The sequence below is a fragment of the Carassius auratus genome, chromosome 49 (genome assembly GCF_003368295.1).
Source record: "Carassius auratus strain Wakin chromosome 49, ASM336829v1, whole genome shotgun sequence".
NCBI lineage: Eukaryota > Metazoa > Chordata > Actinopteri > Cypriniformes > Cyprinidae > Carassius > Carassius auratus.
The window spans coordinates 10,218,698-10,242,452 of NC_039291.1; the positions used below are offsets into that span (position 1 = coordinate 10,218,698).

The 23,755-nt window shown below is 36.6% G+C and overlaps 1 protein-coding gene and 1 long non-coding RNA gene across 2 annotated transcripts in view; one reads left to right on the forward strand and one right to left on the reverse strand.

The window, feature by feature from the left end:
• Window positions 1–38: 38 nt before the first annotated feature.
• Window positions 39–5,534, reverse strand: LOC113065947 (uncharacterized). Its single transcript, XR_003279098.1, has 3 exons — window positions 5,059–5,534; window positions 4,561–4,653; window positions 39–478 (listed from the first exon to the last, which is right to left on the reverse strand). It is a non-coding gene; the product is annotated as an uncharacterized LOC113065947 (long non-coding RNA).
• Window positions 5,535–8,129: 2,595 nt separating this feature from the next.
• Window positions 8,130–23,755, forward strand: part of fndc3bb (fibronectin type III domain containing 3Bb) — a 56,502-nt gene continuing 40,876 nt past the window's right edge. The window contains exons 1-3 of the mRNA XM_026237863.1: window positions 8,130–8,270; window positions 18,436–18,567; window positions 18,795–18,870. Of these exons, the coding sequence (XP_026093648.1) occupies window positions 18,460–18,567; window positions 18,795–18,870 (184 nt within the window). The 5' untranslated portion in view covers window positions 8,130–8,270; window positions 18,436–18,459. The remainder of the gene's footprint in view (window positions 8,271–18,435; window positions 18,568–18,794; window positions 18,871–23,755) is intronic.

The window sequence follows — 23,755 nt, forward strand, 5'->3', positions numbered from 1 at the left end:
ATGGGGTGGGGGGGGTCACAGAGTTAAAGGGCCTTGAATCAGTGCTAAATTACACTTGGGGAATAAGGAATATGGCTCGTGAAAAGAAATTGGGGGGTGGGGGGCACTTTATTGCCTGAAAAAAATTCCTGTTAGTGTCAAATTCTCAAAAATGGCAAATAGAGCAGGAGGAAATTAGGAAGTGGTAAAAAGAGTAAAATCGTTTGTTGCAGCTATAAAGTCATGGGGGGGGGGGCTAAAATGATATTCTGACATGCCTAAGTCATGCAATCAAAGTGCCAAGAGACTTAAAGGATACAAGGGTGTATTGTACTTCTCAGTGACATCACTCCTGAGTAAGAGCAAAAGGAGACAGGGAGATTCCCTAGTTTTCCCTTTGGGGTGAAAAAGGCAGAGGTTGATGCTGATTGCCACGTCGCCATGTGGGAGGATTGTCCTGAGGGCCGGCCTGCCCTCGCTCCATCCATAGCCATCAGAGCTGAAATGAATGCATGCTATATTTATATTTACTTACGTTTTCAAATAGACATGCACTTCAGGTCAGAGATCGCTGAGAAAGTCTGTCTCGAACCACTAAGGAGGAGAAGATTTCCTCGGCTGATTTAGATAGATAAAAATGTGAAGGCTTAGAGGGATGTTGTGTTCTTTTACACTTGGCAGTATTTCTCTATTAAGAAGCTGTGAAAGTCATATGGTCATTCTTGGGTGGAGTGTGATAGATGAGCTACACTCTGACTCTGCTTGCAAATGCGTAAGCTGACATGTCAAGTACTGAAAGGTACATGAAACAGGCTCAAATGTTCATCAGAATGTCTCACCACTCAGTGATGTACATGATGTAATGTTAGCGCCAGTGTAAGTACAATTAATGTAACAGTTAAAGAATATGTCATCATTCACTCATTTGCTATTATTATTAATTTACATTTACATTTATTCAGTTCCACAAAAAAAATGAATGTCATATATGTTTGGAAAGACGTGAGGGTGAGTAAATAGTGGAGGTTTTTTTAATTATTTATTTATTTATTTTTAATTGAACCATCCTTTTAATTATATAAAAAAAGGTAAATGTACTGTTTCAGAGACAATTATTCTCTTAAAGAGAAAGCAGTCTAATTTTCTTGACATAGATAGGATAAAACAAAGCATGAGAAAGAATGGAAAAAAAGGATGGGATGAAATATGATGGGGAAAGTCATAATCTGACATAAAATGTCTAAATTAACATAAAACATCAGAAATGTCACAAAAAGTCATAATTTTGACATGTTGCAATTATGAAATAGTACGTTGTATTGATGAGAAAAGTCCTTTTAACCTATTTCAACACAAAATGTTATAAATTATGACAGACCTACAAAGTCAATTATGAGATAAAATGTTGAAGCTGAGATTTAAAAAAAGTAATATTTAAGACATTATTTTTTGTTTTTAAGTCATTATTATGATTTTATATGATCATTTCAAATCAATTCTCATAATTGTTTGTCATAATTAGGTTTAGTAATCATTTTAAATATATGCGAATAGCGACATCCACACCACAGCTATGGCAAAAATGACACAGAGGAGCAATATCATCAGAAGCACTTTCAGAAGGATATTTTTACAGCTGTTAAATGATAAAAACATTGACAACCAATATACGAATCCATCTGACTTTAAAGAGCTAGAGTATTTTATGTGTCAGACAAAATAACTTACAATAAACAGAATGTTACTGTGTTGGTGTGGAGGCTTGTATAGTTATCATTATCATTCTTTTTAGTGTGAACTTTATGGTGATTTTTGAATCAGTTCCCAAATTACACTGAATGATTCATTTGTGAATTGGCCTGGTCTGCGTTTCCTAAAAGCATTGTAAGCCAAGTAGATTGAAGATACCTTTTGGTGCCAACTAGGCTTACAATGCTTTTGGGTAATTCAGCCCAGGCCAATTTACAAACCAATCATTCAGTGTGAATTATGAACCAATTAATAAGTTTTATTGAGAACCAATTGAATGAGTCAGTGAGTGTCTAACTGTCATCATCTCAGGAATATTGCACTAATAGTTTTGACTTTGATTTGCTTTACAGAAAAATGGGCGGCCTGGCTCTGTACAAGCAACTACCCTTAAATTCAGGAAGCAATGAACAATGCGAAAGATAACATTCCTCCAAGTGCTAGGTATGTGAAATACTCGGGCCTTGCTTTCCTTTGAAATATTCACACAGCTTTTCCTGATTAATTATTACTTGTATTACAGTGTGCCATAATAAACTAGTGGGGATTTGAGACATTGGCATGAAAACTCTTCCTGAATGCAAATTATGCCATGTTTGAAAATTTATATCAGGTTACGCAGCTGATGGGAACAGGAACTGCCTCACAATTTGGCCTTATGACTTGACCTTTCATACTCCTGAGTAGGTTCACATAAAAACATCTCCGCTTTTTTCCAGTTTCTCCGTCAAAGCACGAACGATAACAGGTTACTCCAGTCAGCAGGATAATCTCGGTTCCGCCTGCAGGCTAACTCTGCTGTGTTCTAGCAAAGAGTTAGCAATTCACCCCTCTGTCGCAGTCACATAGAAAATCTTTGAGAAGCAACCACAGAGGTAAAAAACACTGGATCTGAATCAAATAAGAGGTTTTGTCAATTCAAAAGAGAAATATACAAAGTTCATTTCAAGTTCTTCTGAGTTTATTTGTTCTGTTTTGTATGTTTTTGATTTCAGTAAAAAAGACACACCCAGAGAAGTTTATAGCTCAGACGTAGCTCATTTATACCTCAATATAATTCCTCAGTTATGTCTCTTTTCTGTATATTATCAGCTCAGCATTAAGGTGCAAGGTATACGTTTATCGGTTTGTCACTGGAGATTAAATTTATGACCTCAGCATTGCTATAGCACTATATATATATATATATATATATATATATATATATATATATATATATGTATATATTTTTATTTTTTTATTTTTTTTAAATACAAATATAGTCCGAATTATGACAAAAGAAATCATAAATTTTAAATACAATGAAAAGTAATATATAACATTTTTGTCATAATTATGAGTCATAATTTCAATTTTATCTCATAATTTTGACCTTTTTTCTAATAAACATGACTCAGTATCTCAGAATTTCTACTTTTTATGTAAATAAATATGATTTATGACATAATTGTTTCATTCTTATGTGGTGGAAATGGGCTTTTTTTTAATTAAAGTCTTCCACAAAAAAGCATTGTATATAAAGTTTTTCAAATTGAGATCCCTCACAAAGAGACAAATATGAGATTGATTTTTCTTTCCTATAGGCAGTGAAATCTTTCACAAAAAAAAAATTATCATCAATGGTTTATTTTGTAGCCAAGAAATCACATAATCAAGACGGTTCCAAAACACATCATCAAAAGAAACATAATTCCAGTCTACACTGACTCACATGAAAGAAGATAGTCGTATCATTTTTGAAAAACTTGCATGCAGAGTGGTTACAAAACAATAAGAGCTAGAAAAGAGGACATAAACGTGGGTGTATTACAAAGATCATCTGTTTAAAAGGTTTTTCCCTGAGAATAATAGTATTGTCTGTAACACATCCAAACAAAATGATTGTCCCCACACTCCCAATTAGAGAAAAAAAGCCAAACAAAAGGTGCAATAACAGTAAAGGTCTCACAGGTGGGAAAACCAGTGAGAACCGCTTATCTGCTCCCCCCTCGGCGTTCCCATGTGCTAGCAGTGACAGATAGCTTCCCTCAAATACTCCCTTCCAGATCGTGTTTCATTAAACCACCACACCGCTAGGTTTCTAGGAAATTCCCTTTTGTCAAAACTGCTGACTGCCAGCAGCAAAGAAACTGCCAAAGAAGTCGCAATTCCCAGACAGGACTTAGAACATTTTCCCAGTAGTGTTGTGTTTTAACAGTCATAAGTTATATGTAAACATGATGATATGCTTTGAAAAAAGATTTTATGGCATAGAGTCATTTTTATGAACATGTGCTATCCATCTAAAATTATATCTGTCCCTGAAAGCTCTGGCAGGCCAAAAATGATATATATTTTTAATTTCCCCCTTCCATCCTTTTATACATTTTCTTCTTCTTTTCTTTTCTTCTTTTTTTTTAAACGTAAATACGTATACTGCTTTTTTATTTGACTCTTTATTGTGATTTTCTTTCCACAAAAGTCTTTATATAATATACATTCTTTTTTTTCTTTTTTTTTTTTTTTTGCAAAAGTAAAAATACTAATTTGACTCATTTTGTATCATTGTATGTCATAACCTTGTATATTTAATTTAAAGATTTGTAAATATATAAATCAACCAGTTTCAATGTTTACTTTCAGAAAGTCTGTTAATTTAAGAAAGCTATCAAGCCACACAATGGTAAATATTTCTATTGTGCATTTTAAGTGTTTATGCAAATAAACTAAAATATAAATTTAGAGTTAATATTATACCTGTTTATAAAATCCAGTTGCACTGTATAATTCATTTTGACATTAGCTAAACAATTATAATAAATTCCCTGTATTTAACTGAAAGTTTCTGCTCACCATTTAGGTAGTCCAGCCAAAAGCGGCCATGAACTTGTATAGGATGGAAATGTGGGCGTTCTGCTGGTATGAGGGGGTGTTGAAGTCCAGGGCCTGAAGCACAGGGTAAACCACATTTAAGCATAACATTAAAAAAAACCGTGAAATACAAAATAACTATCTTTCTATGCTTTTATTAATCGTTTGGGAAGTATGGTGACATCTATTAGTTACAGTCTTGATGCTATTCATCCGCGATATCTTGGCTTAATGGGAAACATATATTTGTCAGAGCACGAGAGAGAGAGAGCAAGCGAGCTCCATGGAGTACCGAACCAACCTCGGCTGTCAGAATATGTTTCGAGGCCTGAAAAACATAATTATACTGATCTGGAAAACATGCATCTGGTGGCAGTCTGTACTTAAACAATCAATTAAACAAAAATGTTCAAACTGAGTCTAGTAAATAACTCTTTTAATAATACAAAGACCATATGCACGATCCAGAAAATTGCTTACTCAACAGATAATACGACTGCCTCTACCTTTTCAGCCATAGTCATGCACAGAAGGTAATATGGTTCCATCTCTTTAAAAACAGAGAGCAAATCAAGAGGTAAATATCACTAAAAAGTGTAATGAAAAGAAAAGTTCAAATAACATCCTTGCTCAACCACATGAGGGCGCCTCGAGACTGATGTACAAATCTCTCTTCCCTTGTCTGCAACTTTTAATGCATGCAACGAAATTCTTCATTTGCATGAAATTATTATGCAATTTAATATATAAAACAATGAACTATCATCTAGTTGTACTGGTGACTGTCCATCGTCCTCCATGGAAAAAGACAACGCTTCTTTTCAAGCTGTGCTCGTGCCCTGCAGCAGCTGACTCAAACACTCGTCTCGCGCTTCCACTCCTCCAAAAGACGCTTCTGTGACTTGGACGGTCGTGCTGGACTCGATCCTTTTTACCTTCCCCCAAGCCGAGTAGTATTTTACCAAACCGAATGGGGAAGTCAGTCCAAGGTCATGATCTACAAAACTCTAAACAAAAAAAACAAAGCAAAAAAAAGTTGTGTTTCTGACAGCAGAGCTCTTTCTTCGGTGCAATTTTATATATTAATTTAAAAGCATTTATAAATTGCTTTTAAATTAATTTTATATTTTAATGGCTTAACTTTTATTTCCTCTTAGAACAGTTAGTGCACCTGACTCATGGTTTTATGTTTTTGTATTAATTAAATAACAAAAACAAATTAAAAATTTATTTTTTTTACTTTTTTTAATAAACAACACGGTAATTTAAAAAAAAATCTCTGCTGGATTCAGCATAGAGACAGAGACTTTTATTTTAGAAAATATTACGTACCGTCACATTGAATTTACGTCAGATATCCGTTTGCAGTGCACCATCTATGAATGAATATACAGGGGGGAATGAATGAATATACAGTTTATATGCTTTTCATTACAAATTTCAGTCACGCAATTTTACACTTCAACGACAACAACAAAATAATAAGTAGGCAAGGTTTATGATTTGTCTCTACACTGTCATGACTGAAATATCATGATAATATATAATATAACCATAAATATTATAACACCAATTTGCATCGCATGTTGATGACACAGTGGAATCTGATGGAAGTGTGAAATTATGAAATGTAACAATCCCAAATAAAGTACAGTATGGTCTGAGGATCTGGAACTTGCAAACAGCAAATCATTTTGTGGATGAAGTCTTGAGTTTTACACAAATTGGTTCAAAATAGACACTTGTAAGTTGAATTAAATGCATGATTAGTGTAATTCAGTTATTTTATGTTTATATTTAACCATTTCACAGACCCTGTTCTACAGATTCTACCCTGAAAATCAGAGATTCCAGTCCAAATTATTTATTCCCCAAGGAAATAAATGCATGCATTCAGAATGTATCACTCAGTCAGAAAGGAGTCCACTTCTGAGGCATGATGATGCACATCTGTGCAGAAGTCACGCCTACATGCAGCTGCACCCAAAACTAGGGCAGAGAGCACAATTACATGCTTGTGTGTGTGCATACATAAAAAATTACACTGCTGCAAGACTTGAGTGTGAGAGACATGAGCTGTCTTGTCTTCCCATCTGCTCACAGAACATTTGAGAAGCAAGAGAAATGAAAGCTATTGCAATTAATGTCCTGTTTAACTTTTTTTCTGTATGGGCCTGCTTCGACACACTTGTTTATATATTTTTATTTGTAGATTCATAATGAAAAATACAATCTGGTTATTTTAAAAATTTTTATAAATTATTATATAATTATTTTTTTCCTTTCTTTTGGTACGAGGGAGTGTTGATGTCCAAGGCCTGAACTGCGGGGTAGAGAAGGGCCTGAACTTTGAATTTAATAGGAGCTTTTTTTGTCCAAAGCCTTTGAGGAAAAAAGATGAAAAATTGCTGCTGATTTTCAAAAAAGGCCTAATATTACCTAATTTGATGATCCTGAGGTAAAGATAAATATTGGGGCAGATATATAAAAAAAATACATAAAATAAGCACCTGCTACAAGAATCTCATGAAACTATACACTATACTATACGGTCTCAGAGTTGAATTGACTGGTATTATGTTGTAATACATTTTCTTTTTATTGCTTTTGTTATTATAGAGATATTTTTGTGTATAGCTAATATTGGTCATCTTGATAATTCTGCTCGTTTTGAAGTGCTTGTTAACAGTATCCTGGTGTTATAATGCATGCTTCGTGGTAATGTCCTAATAAAGCGTGGTTTGATCCCAGATCTGATCTGATTGCTGTAGTATTGGTAATGATCACTAAGTGGCGCTGTAGTTTCTCTTTAATTATATGGTCACCGATTCTCACACTGATAACTACATATGATTCAATAGAAAATATATAAATGTTGAAAAACTGAATTAAATAGCATTTCAACGAATACTAAAAATACAGCAACTGTAGATTTTTACTCATACCGTTAAATGTCAATCACATTTTTATAATGAGTTAAGTTTAGTAATTTGGCCCCCAAATCAGGAAAAATCAAAAGTCTTTTAAAAGCTTAACTTATGAGTTTGGAATATCATACAGTTATACGTAATGAATAGTATATTCAATTTAACACTGTATGGATATGTACGGCTAAACAAAATCCTGTGTATATTATGTTTGAGGATGTGGAACCTACAAAGAGGAATTTAATACGTTTGTGGACAAAGCATGTGAGTTTTAAACCATTGATGAGTTTTAGTATATAGAATTGATAGAATTGTTAGTATATAAAAAAATAGGCTAACTATTATTATTAATATTATTGTAGTTACAGCTTGCAAAAAAAAATATTTTTATTATTATTATTAATGCTTTAGGGTAAAACAATCTTCTATTTCAAAGCAAACTTTAACAACACTGCCAGTTTACGAAATTTAATTAAACTTTTTTGGTTTCACGTTGTCCTCGTCCATCCTAACAGAAGAGCCCCTGCTAACATCCCCTTGTCTTCATGATCCGGGCTGATTCCTTCCGATGGGATGGTACGAGTATTCGGTGTTATACGGTACACTTCTACACCCCCCATGTGCGCTTCCAGATAATTGACATGGCGGAATTCCACTCTGGTCTGCTCTGGTCCACCGTGGACTTCGCAGCAACGGAATGACATGCTTTCTATCACGGGCATTTAGGGACTACAGTGTTAATAAGCAAGTTCTACTGAATCCGAGGTAAGTAGACGTGTTTTGTTTAAAGTATTAACGCGGTAATGTCATTTTTCGAAGCGCTTTGAGACGCTGTTTCGCAAAGTTTCAAGTTGCAGAAAAGTGCGAGCCGGCTGACTGATGGGAAAGGGAAGTCGTGCATTTAATGGAAAACGAAACGATGCATAAACGAAACTTGTTGCGTTAAACTCTTAAAACTTTTGCATGAGCTGCTTTACTTAACTTTTATGTGTCTGTTTTGACAGCTGTGTTTTAAGTAGCAGTCTATAATTTCAATGATGGACTGTGCATCTTGTGTACTTTTTTTATACAGTATAAAAAAGTAATTCGTAATCATCATTAACGCTGCTTTAGCTAAATTCAGAGACACTTATAATGCTTAAGTGAGAATTTACAGAGGAGGCTTTTATGACATAATTTTTCGCTATTGTGTTTCTGTCCATTGCATTTTTTCTGGAAAATTCTCGAATTGGAAACCGAATCTTTTTTCTTTTTTTTTTCTTCTTTTTTTTTTACACCGGGAACTATTTGTATAATTTGAACAAGTAGCATTCATATGCCTTTGTCAGTGTAACACTTTTTTTAGGACACAGGTAAAGATGCCATTTGGAAAGTGACACGTCAATTCCCAGCAAGTTTGCTTTAGCGTCACGTCGGTATACTTTTATAATTGCGGGGTTGTTTACTTGCGTCATTTCAATGAGCATGACGTATGTTGACTGTTGTGTACATAAAGTCTAGTTCCGTCTATATAGACACTATAATAATCACATACACTTCGGAGAAGTGTCCTAATGGGAAACTGAGTTAACTTGTATTGTAGAATAGCGTTCTTTTGAGCCGAATCGTTTCAATGATTCAATTGAACCGGTTCATAAAAGCGATCTAAATAATTGGTTCTTTAAAGGGACTTAGTCAGTCCGTGCTGTGTTTTATTAAAACTCACAATCTTATTGAACTCGAGAAACGTAATATTATTTCGAATATTAAAAGTGGGAACTGGACGATAGAGCTGGCAGTACAGTGTTTTTGGAGCATGTTGAGAATTTGAACGGGCGGAAGTTACTTAATAAGAGACATGTAAGATATATTAAAACACATCGTAAAATTGTCACGACTTGAAAGAATCTTTGAATTGTTTGGAGATGGGCTTTCTATGGGAGCATTTAAATGTTGCAGTCTTGCACATGAAAACTGTTTCTTATAACGATGATTGCGTTAAAATGTGAACAGTTGTGAAAGAACAAATACAGACTGGCGCAAAATATTATTTAAGAAAACGCATTCAGTCAGGGTTGAGGATCATTTCGTGGACCGGATCTTCTAGCCAGAGGAAACCCGATCCCAAATACATGACGTCATGCGACATTCCAGAGCCAATCTTGAGGTGCAGAAAGCAGACTTGTTGACTTTAGAGACTCCAGCCTGTGCATCAAACGCGATTTCTCCCCTTTAAGTCGCTGTTGTAGTATTTATAGAGGTGGAAATTATCTTCTGTAATATGAGAGTCTTTAAACAGCAGTGAAAACCTCTCTCTTGCTCTGTCAAAGTTAAACACATGGGTTTTGCGGACTGATACTAAAGACTACTGATCTTTTATAGTAAGTGATGCTTATCATGTCCTGTGAAGGAAATGCACTTTTCTGTGGTGATAACCTGACCACAGGGTGAGGACTGATTTGTCAGCATCTCACTCCCCCTTTAAAACACACAGGCGTACCCTGACCCCTCCCAACCCTACAGCCCTTTGGCCCAAACTCAAAGGTTAAAAGAATGTGATGCTTGTAGGTATTTTGTAGAGTCCCATTACCATTCTTTGGCTCAGTCTAGTTCCGGTGATAACGCCAGGCTATATTAAGCTTTTCCAAAGTTTTTCCAAAGCAACCCGTTTTTTTTAACACCACTGGTTTACTCTCTGGGTTCTGTCCACCACCTCTCTAATTTGAAGAGAGCTGATGTTATCAAAATACTTGTTGCTAATTGCTTTGGAAAATCAGATGCTTTGCTCTATCCGTGTCCATCATTTCCTGAGAGTGATTGTAATGATCTGTCGAATTGTCAGTACTACTATTTTGTCGTTATCAAATCGGCTGTGCCGAATTATTGATAATGCCAGTTACCCTGAGGTCAAGTGAGATGTCCTTATGGAAAAAAAACTTATGGTCCATTAGAGAAAAATTTAGGCTTTTAGCACAGAGAAAGTTGGTAGTCGCGGTGGGTAAAGATCTGGTTTAGGAATGGGTGATTCATGGAGAATAACTGTGAACCCTGATCACCATCATTCCCCTTGAGCAAAAACCCACAGTTCCCTCCTACAGTATTGTTCTGTGGGATTTTTTTTCAACTTTTTATTTATAGTTAAAGATTTAAACAAACCCATAAGTTTTAGCAAGTGGTTCCAGTCCTTGAATTTGATTGGTCTGGCAGTGTTCCAGAAGTGATGATGTAGTCCAACAGCGACTTTTATCTTTTCATATCATCGTTAAGCTAGTAGATGCTGAGTGATTGAATCATTCATTCAACCGATTTGTTCAACAACACTGATTCTTTCTGCAATAACAACCTTATTTATAGAACAACCTAAATTCCTGGTTCTGCAAGGGCAAGGAAATTACCAACAGTCAACAAAATCAACATCTTTATGAAGCTTTACATTTATCCCTCATTTTTTATTTGATTGTCATTCACAATGTTTCAAGTTCTTTCCTCATTTAAAGCTGCAGTCGGTAACTTTTGACGCTCTAGCGGTTAATAAACAGAACTGCTTGCGTCTTGCGGAAGAACATCGTAGCCGGAGCTACTTCTCTCTGTTTATGTCTATGAAGAATCACAAAAGTACTGGGTTACTCCGCCGCGGTACCCCCGAAGCAATCTAAAATAGTCTGAATATAAACACTTATTATAGGTGCACACTAGTGATTCAGGACAAGCTAAAAACACGGTTTGGAAAATGGATTCATGGTGTACTCGCTTATTATATACATTTTTCTACATTTTGAACACAAACAAAGTTACGGACCGCAGCTTTGATTGGTTGTTTCTTAACAGGAGCGATGCATTTCTGCAAATGGCAATAGGACCATTGGGAGGAGCCAGACGAGCTTGATTTTTTTCACAGATTATCTGTCTCATATTCTACTGTCAGGACTTAATGACAGGTTTAACAAATATGTAAAAAATATATTTTTACAAAAGTTACCTACTGCAGCTTTAAGCCACTAAACAGTCTTGCACTTTTGTTTTATAGTCTGATTTTTTTTGCTTCAGATCAAAGTTTGTATTTTCGCCTCTGGTTGGTTCATCACTGGTTCATAACTCTATCATAGACTTAAAAAAGAAATCCCAATTTGAAAAATGAAAGGGACTTCATTTTCCTATCTTCATATGGCAGAAATTGTAAAATCAGTATGTGGTTCCAAATTCAGCAGATCTTTAACTGTGACTCATTGAACCATTTATTTGATTCATTTGTTTAAAAGCACTGCTTGATTCAGTATCACCACTACTGTGTGGTGCTTGGAAAGATTCAATGGTTAATTTTACTTCAACATTATTAGGAACTGTTTTCATTGACAAAATAAAAATAGAGTTTAGAAGTTTCTCTGCTCAAGATGCTGTGGATGTTTTATCTCCAAACTTTTGTTTTTCCTTCCTTTTCCTCCGTGAAGAGGTGCATTGGAATGCACAAACGGATTTTTAGGTACTGAGACCAAATTTTTCCCGGCCTTTTATCTCTTCAGCCTTCTTTAGCTGGAGGCAGGATTGAGGAGTGAATATGGGTCTTTCTCTCTTCTGCTGAGCATCATAGCATGCTTGTTCATCGAGCCTCTTATACAGACTGATCCAGTGATGCTTTGGTTTAGAAGTTTCATGAATTGGATGATCTACCTGCTGCTAAGCGTAACATGTTTGGTACAGATGTCCTGAAACAAAAATACACACTAACATAGCTCGCCTGTTTGTAGCTGAGGCCCAAATCAGGATAAGGAATGTGACCTAATGACCTTTAGAGGCAGAGGGAGGGAAAGCGTGAAGAGTGGTGCCTGTTCATTCTGCACATACATGCACGTTTATTCCCACTTTTGCATGGCTGGAAGTTTGTAGAATTCTTTGTAGAATTCTTCTTTTGTAAAAGTTTAAATTGAGACTGATTACCTGTAATGTTAAAACATCAGTGTGGATGTTATGATAAGATTAGATAAAGAACACGATGATCATTGACTTGATGGTTATGATAACAAAATGAGTTAGGTGAGATTGTATCACAGCAGACAGAAAGTCATGCAGATTTGATACAATATGAGAGCGAGTCAACGATGACTGAATTTTTATTTTTGGGCGAACTATCCCCAAATTGAATTCTCAAATATATTTCAGTTTAGTATCAAGCTTATCTCAGGGCAAGTCCCGAGGAGAGAAAAACAAAAATAAGTGAAATTATTATTAACAAGATGAGTATAGGGCTATAATATAAATGTGTACAGCACAGCCCAGATAATTTTGATGAGAAATGTTCCAGATCATTCTGAAATCTCTTACATTTGATTTCAGACTTTAAAAAAATATGTTCTCCAATAAATCTCAATTCCATCTAAGAGAATCATTTGTGATATTAAATTGTAATTTTCTTTTCCTTTGGTTGTAAAGCTTTTTTATAGACCAATCTCAGTACCACTATCCTGTTTAACAGATAAAGGTGTTACCCAACACTGACACCTCAGACTCCAGAGCATGACCTGTTTCCTCCCTGAGGGCACAATTATGCAGTTACACCACAGCTGAGCTCAAAAATCTGACCCTGTTTCTGCCCGCACTGAAACTCCATCCACTCTCACCTTACAGAACTTACAGGAAAAGACACTAGGCGAGAGAGGACAAAAAAAATGAGGGACAGTTCAGAGAAAGAAGACCGAAAAGAGATTCCCAGGATCCAAATTCAGTGTTGCGTAATCCCAATATGAAACGTGATCCTGCCTCTGAGAGCTGACAAGGAGCAGAGGAGCATCTTAACTGGGTCAGGCTGAGTGAATCATATTCTCCAGTCACACGGAGGAGCTGCGCAGGGTCACACCGGAGAAAATTCTCTCTCATCCTTAACATCCTAATTGCGTCCAGGGACAGAACAAAAATGGAGCTTGAGATTGAGAAAGGAAAAGGTTGATAGGTTCTTTTTAGTCAGTCAAAAACATATTACTTGAACTGCATGATCTGATTCCTGAACAAACAAGTTCTATGAGTCAGTTCTTTTCACTAAATCAAGATTATAGAATGCAAACACTGTAGTCTGATTCCTGAAGAAAATGACTCTTATTAGTGAATCAAAACATACAGTAGGAACAGGGTAGTTTGAATCATAAAAAATGACTCTTATGAACAGGATCTTTTTAGTGAATCAAAACATATAGTGCAACAATGTAGCTTATACCCCAAACAAACAACTCTTATGAACTTTTTTTTAGTGAACATGAACACTGTAATCTGAATCACAAATGAATGAATCAAACCAGTTAGTTAAATCAGTACCATCACTAACAGGTTATCATGACAGTGAGTAGTTAAAGATGCATAGTTTCAGTCAAACACTTTTAAATTGATTTATTCATGAAGTTCTCACAAGTCTTCTGAATTCATATAATTAGGGGGTTTAAACCTTCTCATCTACAATAATATCATAAGTGTTGTTTTAATGACATGCAAGCTGACATTAAAGAATATGTCACTTTTAGTATGTAACTCTTTTCTCATAACATTATTTATGTAATTGTAATTGCATTGTCAATGCATTCATGCCACCTTTGAGCTGCATTAAACAGTCTGTGTGAATACATCTAAATGCCACTTCAGATGTGCCACATATGCAATGCAAAGATGGATTTTGTTGATACTGATTTCAGTTGATTAGTAACATCTTTTGTGAATCAAATTGAATTAAAGGAAAGCTCCACCATTTTTTTCCATATTCCACTATGTTCTTCCCTCAACTTAGAGGAGTTGATGCGTACCTCTCCCATCTCAGTGTGTGCACTCAATAACTGTAGCGCGTGGCGCCACTATGCTAGCGTTTAGCTTAGCACCATTCATTCCTACATATGTACTGAGTAACTCTACTAGCGATCAGGCCAGAAACCTCTCAACTACAGCAATAGTCGTAGACCAGACGCAAATAAAGGCCAGTCAGTTGGTTTATTATTCTGCCAAACTCCTGTAATATGTCCTCGATTTCCTGTCTGTGCCTCGTCTGGATGTTATCTCTTCAGCTGCATTGTGACCGAGGTTGTTGAGATATTTTTAAAGAGGTGATGTCATCTGACTGTAAACACTGATCAGAGTCACAGACGTGAGTCAACGTCGGGGAGATGGAAATCCTGAGCTCTCTGAGGTGAGATGGAGTTACTTTGCAGGCAAAAGAAAGTGGCATTTAGTTTGTTTCTCATACTCTAGGAATGTGTGTTTGCAAGCCTGAGCGTGTGTTTTGTGTGTGTGTTTCAGCTGATCAGGGCTGAGGGAAGGGATGGAATGAAAGAATAAAGGAATGATAGGGGAGATGGAGAGGAAAAAGTGACGGTTTTCTTGGTTTCCCAGCTTCCTCTGTGTTATTATGTGCCATTAGCTGGATTATAGGCCCATGCCAGACTGTGTCCACATCTGGGACTGTAAACCTGCCAGATGCAAGAACAGATTTCTAAAAAGAATTAAATCTGTCTTCTGGTGGTGTGTGTGGCAGGGTGCTGTTGTAACTGCTTCTTTGCTGTTGTTACTGATTGTGTGCTGTTTAGCGTACACTATCTGATGCTATTATAATTTCTAAATTACCTTTTAATGTGTAGTTGTAAAATGTAAGGCTGATTCCAGACTATGGCACTATCATAGTCTTGTTGATATGAGCTTACAGAGTTGCCTTCACTCAGCAAAACCGACTCAGCCAATTGTGTGAGTTTGGGGTGGGACTATCTGTTGTATCAACTAATGGTTAATAAGTATTCAGGAAACCTGTTTGAATATAATCATCATGTTTGCAGAAACTACACACCACACATTTAAATTTTACTGCAAACTTGCATTGTTTAAATGCGTTTGTATGCTGAATGTCACTGTGCATATCCAATGTTTCTTTTAATGTATTTCGGGAGTATCAGGAAGTCAAATCTGTAAATATCTTGTGGTTAATATGTCATCAGTGTTCGAATTCGGTTAGAGTTGAACTCTCTAGTTCCAGTAAAGGCCCATAGTCATCTCTATAAATTTTGACCAAAGTTGAATTGTCATCAGTTGAATCTATACATAATAATTTGAGTTGAGTTGAAAAGGGAATAGACGAGGAGGTGGTCTAGGGAATACCCCTCATCACTGGAACCTCAACCGTGCCATGAAAGGACTCTCTGTGTCTTTCCTGATTGACACTCTCTGTGACGTGTTCACAACAACATGACCCGTGAAGGTTGGGGGTGCGGTGTCTTCATGTGACACCCTCTCCCCACTCCCCCCGGCTCTGAAATTGTATGAATCTTCTCAACTTTTCTCTCAGGGGATTTAGCCCTTATTGCGTCCCCCTCAACCCCACAGAATTCCAGACTCCAGCCATCCTCAGGAATGAGGAGAGTAGAAATAAAAGAGAGAATGATTTGAGAGCCTGAGGGGTAAAGAGAGAGGAGGGGGACAGGAGAAGAGCGAGGGTTTTTGGACCCCAGAGGCTTTGGCGTTTTAAGCTGTAGTGTTAATGATTTTAGATGTGCGTTAATTACAGGCCGTGGCATAGATGCAGAGGAAAGCAATGAGAAAGACTGCAGGATGCTTCAGCAGCCCATGAAGGTTAAGCGTCTGCCCATGTAAGTCTTAAAGACAAGTCGCAATGGAATAATAGTTAATTTAGTCATTTCAGTTAGTGAGGCTGATGGTCTTATTATTATTTTTTCCTTCATTGGAATAATTATGCATGTTGCATGTTTTTTTTTTTTTCCTAAAAAAAAATAAATTTTTTAGCAAGACGTCTTTTTTTTTTACACGTCCCATTTCAGTCTTATTTTTAAGTCTTTAGAGACCACGTAAAGTAACTTTATCAAGTAAAGTTCATATACTTTTTACACTGAATACACTGTATAAACAGTACCTCACATTGTGGAGACTGTTGGCTGTGAATCGTTTCATGTTAACTTTCAAGGGAACAAGTTTGTTGTGGGTGGTGTCTTTACGTGTGTGTTTAGCAGTGGAAGTGAAAGCATTTATTGCCCAATAAAAAACCCCCGACCTCTATTCTCAAGTCTTCCTCTCTCCTGGAGACCAGAGGATGTCTCACTTCTACAATTTCTCACATCGGAATCAGTGATTTTTGCGTAACGAATAGAATTGAATTTATTATGAATAAAAAATAACCGTAAAAGTTTAGGAACATTCTGCCATAGTTAAAAAAAACAATATGGACCTGATGGTACTACCACAGTGCTTTTTTGTAGCTTAAGGTTTCTGTCTGTTATCATTGTAGCTGTTGTTTTTCCTGTGCTACTTCAGAGCAGCAGATGAATGATCTTAGTTGCTCCGGGATTGACCCCTGGGGGGACACGTTATTGCTTTTGTAGAGGAAAATGGCACCAGTCAGCTGACATTACATTATCATTACTGTGCTGATCTCTTCCCCTGACCTGAACTTTTTTTTTTTTTTTTTTTTTCATGTGCAATTCTGAGAGGGTTTCTTTCAGTGTGACAAGCAATATTGATCTTTTTTTGAGTTCAGAAGTGCAGTCTTTCTACATTAAGCTAAACGATACAGTGCAACATGTATTGACTTCTGTGCAGGTCTATTGTGCAAGTGTTTTATGCGTCAAAGGTTGCAGCATGCAAAAGTATTATGCAAAAGTAGAATTGGTTAATTTCAAACTGGGGTGCATGATATATATCGGCCGATGATTAAAGCGCATCGCGTCAGTAAAGCCTGTTATCTAATCAGCGGTAAATACCATCATGATTTCACGTAGAGCGGCTGTTACTACACAGAGCCGTTGTTAACCGACAAGCTGCGCAAATACAAGCTGATAATGAACGTGATGATGCGCATTAATCATCGGCCGATATATATCGTGCACTCCTATTTCAAACCATAAGTTGAAAATGGTACACTTTGAAGAGGAGTTTGTGATGGTTCTTTGAACACAGGGTTAAAACCACATTCATATTTAAATGTGTGAATCTAAATATTAAAAAGATTATTTTACAAATGCAATGAGCATTCTAAGTGTACATTTGAGTTAAAAATTTAAGTGTCATTTACAGTTATATTGCTGTAATTGTTTTCAAGTTATGGCCAATAACCAATAAATAGCAATAAATCAAATTTAATGTTTTTTTATTAAGTATAATTTATTATTGTAATAGATGTTAAATGTTATCTAATAAAAACAAACAAAACTAATGCAAATATTAATGATTTAAGTAATTGTCAAACAGTTGTTTCATAAATTGCTATGCTGAATTTAGTTTTGAATTGAATTTAAGCATCACAATATTATAATGTACTGTGTAGCACATGCATATGTATTCATTTTGAAATCTGTTTCAATGAGTAAAAATATTAGGTCCAGAAAAACATCATCATCAAAAAGTGTCCAGAGTTCTCTATGGAGATAAAAATAAAATGTTATTTGACTATTTTGTACTTTATTGTAATTTTTAAATGTATTTTATAAAATATTTTATTTCAGTTTTTAATCAGAGGCACACAGATGTATTGATGTTAAGTTTCATAGATTGCAGCAAGACAAAGTTTGCTGTTTTTGTACATTTTTTGTAAATTTTATTTTTATTTGTATTTTCTCTCTCAGTCTCACAGTCTCCCAGCTGTGGTGGAGAGACTGTCGCCCCATAACTGCATTTTATATACAGATTACATCATCCCTACACGGATTACATCATCATATAAACATTGGTGACCTCATAATTATTTCATCCTGTTCCATAACCCACCAGTAGCCTTTCAGTGAGACGTGTGTGTTCAGTGTGTATTTGCTTTGTGTGTGTCTGGATGGTGTTGCAGATGAGGATCTGCTTTAGTCTTAATCATTAGCCATCCATTGCTGATTTAAATTGAGGTTAATTGCTCATTTAAGGAGGGGTCTGGCACATAGTGATTGTGTCATCATACAATCAGATGTTATTTTAACAAAGTGGGTATCTCTCTCAGGTTGTTGCAGGGAGGGCTCCATGAATGTTCGTCACCATGATGATGATGGACCAAATGCTGGACCTCCCGCCTCCATTGAGCAACGAGGTTGCCATGATGCACCACATGATCAATGGCGATGCACCACAGCAGGTGAGCTCGTAAAGTCAGACCTCGTTTATCCCCCTTGATTATTTTTCTTTTATAAGTTTATCTAATATATTGTCAGTTGAGAGATTTGATCTCTCAATAAGCTCTTGTTTTAAAAGCTGGAAATGTACCTTCAAGCCACAACGAAGACTAGCGGCCTCGAATTGCCACTTGTTTGACTTAATTATTATGTGTGAATTATTATTATTATTATTTTTTTATTAATACAGGTGATCCTGGTCCAGGTGAACCCAGGTGAGACGTTCACCATCCGCACAGAAGATGGGGCTTTGCAATGCATCCAAGGTTTGTCCAGTGAAGATCTTCATACTGCTCTTGCTACATGTGACAATTCAAATCCGTGCGTGAATCAAACCCGTTTTGAAAGAAATCAAGGTGTTTTCTCTAGAGTTTATGATGCCATTTTTCAAGTCAATTTTACTTTCAGTTTGTTTGTTTGGCATAAAGACTGTTTTTTTAGCTCAAGCACACCCAGAATCATAGCCTGCAGTATGATTTGCATGTTTGGCATTTGGTATGAATCCAGAAACCAAGACATCTGCAATCTGGCTTAATTTATGAAAGTATAATTAACCTGTTATTGCGTTATTTTTGCTCGTCTTTGCTCAGTTAATTATACATAAAACCAAAGTTTAGTAATTATACAATAATTCTTTTTTTTCATATTTCTATTAAGTTATAATGTTAATAATAATATTTTTTTTTTGTTATATTGGGTTACTCCTGATTTTAAGGTGTCCATGTTACAGCATAGTTATGTATTTAAATAATGAGTAATATTAATTAACGACATGCTTAATATCGGTTTAGGATAAGAAATAGGCTTCGGGTTTAGTTGCATGTAATTATGCAAAAAAAAAAAAAAAAACTATATTTGCTACAGTAAGTACATTTAACAAGTACTTATTGATATACACGTATATTCACACAATTTACCCAGACTGTGCTGCCCTACAAACAAGAACAGCAAACCATGAGTTTTTTTTAAATTGCATTTAAACTCACAATTGCATTTTTCATCAGCTAAATCAGTTAGACCCCCCACCCCCACCCCACCCAAAATTGCCTTAAAATGTTCTACACAATAATTATTTGCAAACCTCTAAGGGTTCAAGGCCATGTAACGGTGCTACAAAACCATTTCCAAACCTCTTGTGTGTTTGGCCAGTGAAGAGGCATTCGGTCAGTGAATCCCTACACTAAATTACATCTGACCTCATAATGTCTTTTTAACTTTATAAAGGCCACCGAATTCCCTCAGTAAGAGTCTTGCAAGTGTATGTAAGAGATTAAAAGTGGAGAGTCACAGTAGCCTAGACCACAGGATACTGGATCTGACCGTCTGAGTGCTCACATCACTGTTTACACGGCTAATAGGAGCTGCAATGTCAGTTTAATTCAGTTTGTCCAATGAGAACAGCAGAATCAGCAGCAGAGGACCTGCTGTTTGGTTTATGGTAGAGACAGAGCTGGCAGCAGGCCGACAGAGAGAATGTAGACGGAGAAAGCGAGTCTGTACCTCACAGGTGTGGAGAAGATGCAGTCGAAGGCCATGGTAATGTTCTGGCATGTTCAGGATAAGAACTTTGTTTAATTTTCTTATGTTTGTTCGATCTTTGCCAGCTGCACTGGATAAGCCTAGTCTCCTGTTATTCTTTGATGTTGACTTAGAATTTTTGCAAACAATTTGCTGATAAATGTTTTCCCAGGGCTGGGCAGTGTGCTGTTGGCTTATCTTTTTTAAAACAGTTCTGTACCGAGGTACTACGTACCATGTCTGTAATTCAGATCGCCTTTAGCATTTGAGATAGTTAAAATGCTTAAGTGGTAAATGAAGCTCTATGGACACTTTTCATGCCGGTGTGGCATTTCTGAACACTTTATAGTTAGGGAGGTGCAAAATTGCATATTTATTAAAATCATCTAGTTTTTAAGTTGTCTGAATTAGGTTGTCGACTAATTGGTCTTAAAAAAAAAAAAGCCCTGTGTACTGTAATTAGACCAGATTTAAAAAAACGGTTCACCCAAAATTGATAATTGTCATCATTTACTCACCTTCATGTCCTTCCAAACCATTATAGACTTCTTTCACAAACATGAAGTATTTAAGCCCAAGCTTTTGAGAAAAAAAATAAATACATTTCCATTGTAATATCTTTTAAAATGTAATTTTTTCCTGTGATGGCCAAGTTTTAATTTTCAGCAGCTATTATTTCAGTCTTCAGTGTCACATCATCCTTCAGAAATAATTCTAATATATTGATTAAGTACTAAGTGAACATTTATTAATATTATTGTTGAAAACAATACTGGAGTAATCCAGTTTTATGAGATCTAGCTTTTATATTGTTTTTTGTGAAGCTGTTTGTGTGGTAAGGACCCAGAGTTTTTCAGTGGAAACGTACAGGCCAAGAGGAAAAGGAGCATGTGGGGTTTGCTTTCCAGTCCTGCTGAGGTTTATGAGGCAAAAAAATTATTCTACTTCCTCCTCCTCTGAATCACCTTTCCTGCCAGGCGTAGGGCTTCTAATGGGCGTCTGCGGATGCAATCCTTCCAAGCACCGGTCAATAGGATTGTTAGGTGTTCTAAAAATGTGTTCTGGTGCTCATATACATCACTGTGCATTAGTCTGTATCCTCAGTCAGACATATTGTCCACTGACGCTCATCAGGAGGCCTGTAAAATACACACACACACACACACACACACATGCATGCATGCATTCCAGAATAATAACCATTTTCTCTCCATTTCAATATTGAGAGACTTCACCTGATTTTTATCATCTCTTTGCTTCACTCTTTTTCTCTGGACTGTGTAAATATGTTTCCTGTTGATGTGGCTTGGAGGCCTCCCCCCCTCTCTGTGGCCTCCCAATCTCTCACCCCTTTCCTCCAACTCTGAGAAACAGAACTCCTAAAGGCAGATGTCTGATATTAAAGGCCACGGTCCCAAAAAACTGTGCAAAAAAATGTCTCCCTTCTGACAGCCGAGAGAGTAAGAGGCCTTGGGCAGACGTTTAGAAGAATGTGTACATGTGGAGATCAGGCACCGCTAACACATCACACCTGGCCCAACACTCTTTCCAGGTTAACCCTGAGCAGACCGCAGTCTCCCGTGGCCTCAGGGGAGACAAAATACGGACAAACTTTAGTCTCGGGGGGTGCGAGTTGTGCTAAGCTTTTGATCTCGCTGCTGGTCTTGATGAACGTCACATTGCTAACTTATGTTGAAGCATCATAAAACACTGTGTCTGGCTCCTTTCTGATTTGGAATCTTCTCCACAACCTGAATGAAATATCAAGAATTAATATAACAACTGATGTCTGCGGGAGAGTTTGAAAAGCTGTTACTGTACTAATCAAACAGTGGAATGTCTATCATTAAATTGATCAAAAGTGACAGCAAAGACATTTATAATATTTCAAATGATTTCAGTTTCAAATAAATGCTGGATTCATCAAAGAATCCTAGAGAAAAAAAATGGTTTTCCACAAAATAGTAAGCAGCACAAGTGTTTTTAAAATTGGTAATATTGAGGAATGTTTCTTGAGCACCAAATCAGCATATTAAAAATGATCTTGGAAGGATCATTTGATACTGAAGAGTGGAGTAATGATGCTGAAAATTTTGCATCAGCATAAAAAAAAAAACAACAACAAAAACTACTGCAAATGTAAATATGTGTTCCAATTCGCACTTATAGAAAAATAAATAATCATGATAGTGTTTCTATGACTTTCCAAAAGAGGAAAAAAATAGAGAGCGATTGATTTTCGTTGGTCAGATGAGAGAAAATGTTAGATGAATGATCACTCCCTCATCCGTTGTGTCAGAAACACTTATGCAGCAACGTGAACTAGTGTTTCTAGTGAGTGCAGTGTAGAGAGTAACACTGACCTCTCCTCCTCCTGTTGGTGCGAGCGAGCGGTCAGTCACTTGTGTGTAGGATGAGCGAAACTTAAGGCCCGGGTACACTTCACATTAAGCGTTGCTTTCTGTCTCACGCACGGCACCATCCTCAAAGCTTTTAAAAGTATCCTCAACCGCAGATGATCACGGACGAATGAGCTCAAATGCGCAGTACCACGGGGTGCGCGGCTGTCTGCGAGCCCTCTTGATGATGTAAATAACGTAATGCCGACGGTGTGCGCACGGCCGAAGTATACTTTGGCCTTTATTGCATGATCAGCAACCTGCTGTTTTTTGCAGGTTGCAATATTTTTTATTTTTTTTTACCCAGTCATTAAAAACAACAATACCGTGATACCTTGATATTTTTGCTTACGGTTATCATACCGTCAAAGTCTCATACCGGCCCATGCCTGCTTTCTACACTTGCACGCAAACGACAGTAACACACACAGAGTGAGTTATATATGTGCAGAGATGCACATACATCCTAAGAGACATTGACTCCTCCCACAGTAGCCTGAGCATCTACAAACAGCAAAGAGCAGGAGTTCCAGGAACAGATGGTGGTTAGTTTTATTTAAAAAAAAATGCTAGTTTAAAACTCTCTAACTAAAGTTCAGGTTATTTTGCTCTCCTCGTCCTGCTCTTTGTTGTTCCACTTTTTCTTTGCACTGTTTTCCTTTTCATGGCATTTTTTTTTTCGTATTTGACTGTTCTCATCTGGTCTGCGCTCTTTCCTGGTGGAGGAAACCCCCTCTGCTGCACAGATGATCATAGCAGAGCTTCAGTTCCATTCCTCTGACTCACCCTGCTGAAGAACAGTGGATTTTTGTGTGCATCGTGGAATGAGAGCGGTCTGGGGAAAAGGGCAGCGTTGTGTCTCAGTTCACATCCCTTTGGTGGCGTGCTCTCTGTGTGTATGTCCATGAATATGCCAATCTTTTCTCAATCTGTTGGCACCCTTGATACTCTTTCTGAAAGGCCTTTTTAAATGAAAGCTCTCCGAGGTTGATCTTTAATAGCTTAGGAGACAAAGTCAGTGTGGAATTAAAATTGATCCTGTTTATTTTTCTTATAAACGTTCCTAAGTCTTATTGTGCATGAATCATTGGAACATCTTATTCCAAAGGGAAAAAAACTTTGTGCCCTTTCTTTAAAACTTCCTCCGCCTCGGAAGTGACTTTCCTTTTCTTTTATTTATACCCCGATCATGACCGATTAGTTCCCTCCCTACATTTTCTTCATGATTAAATAT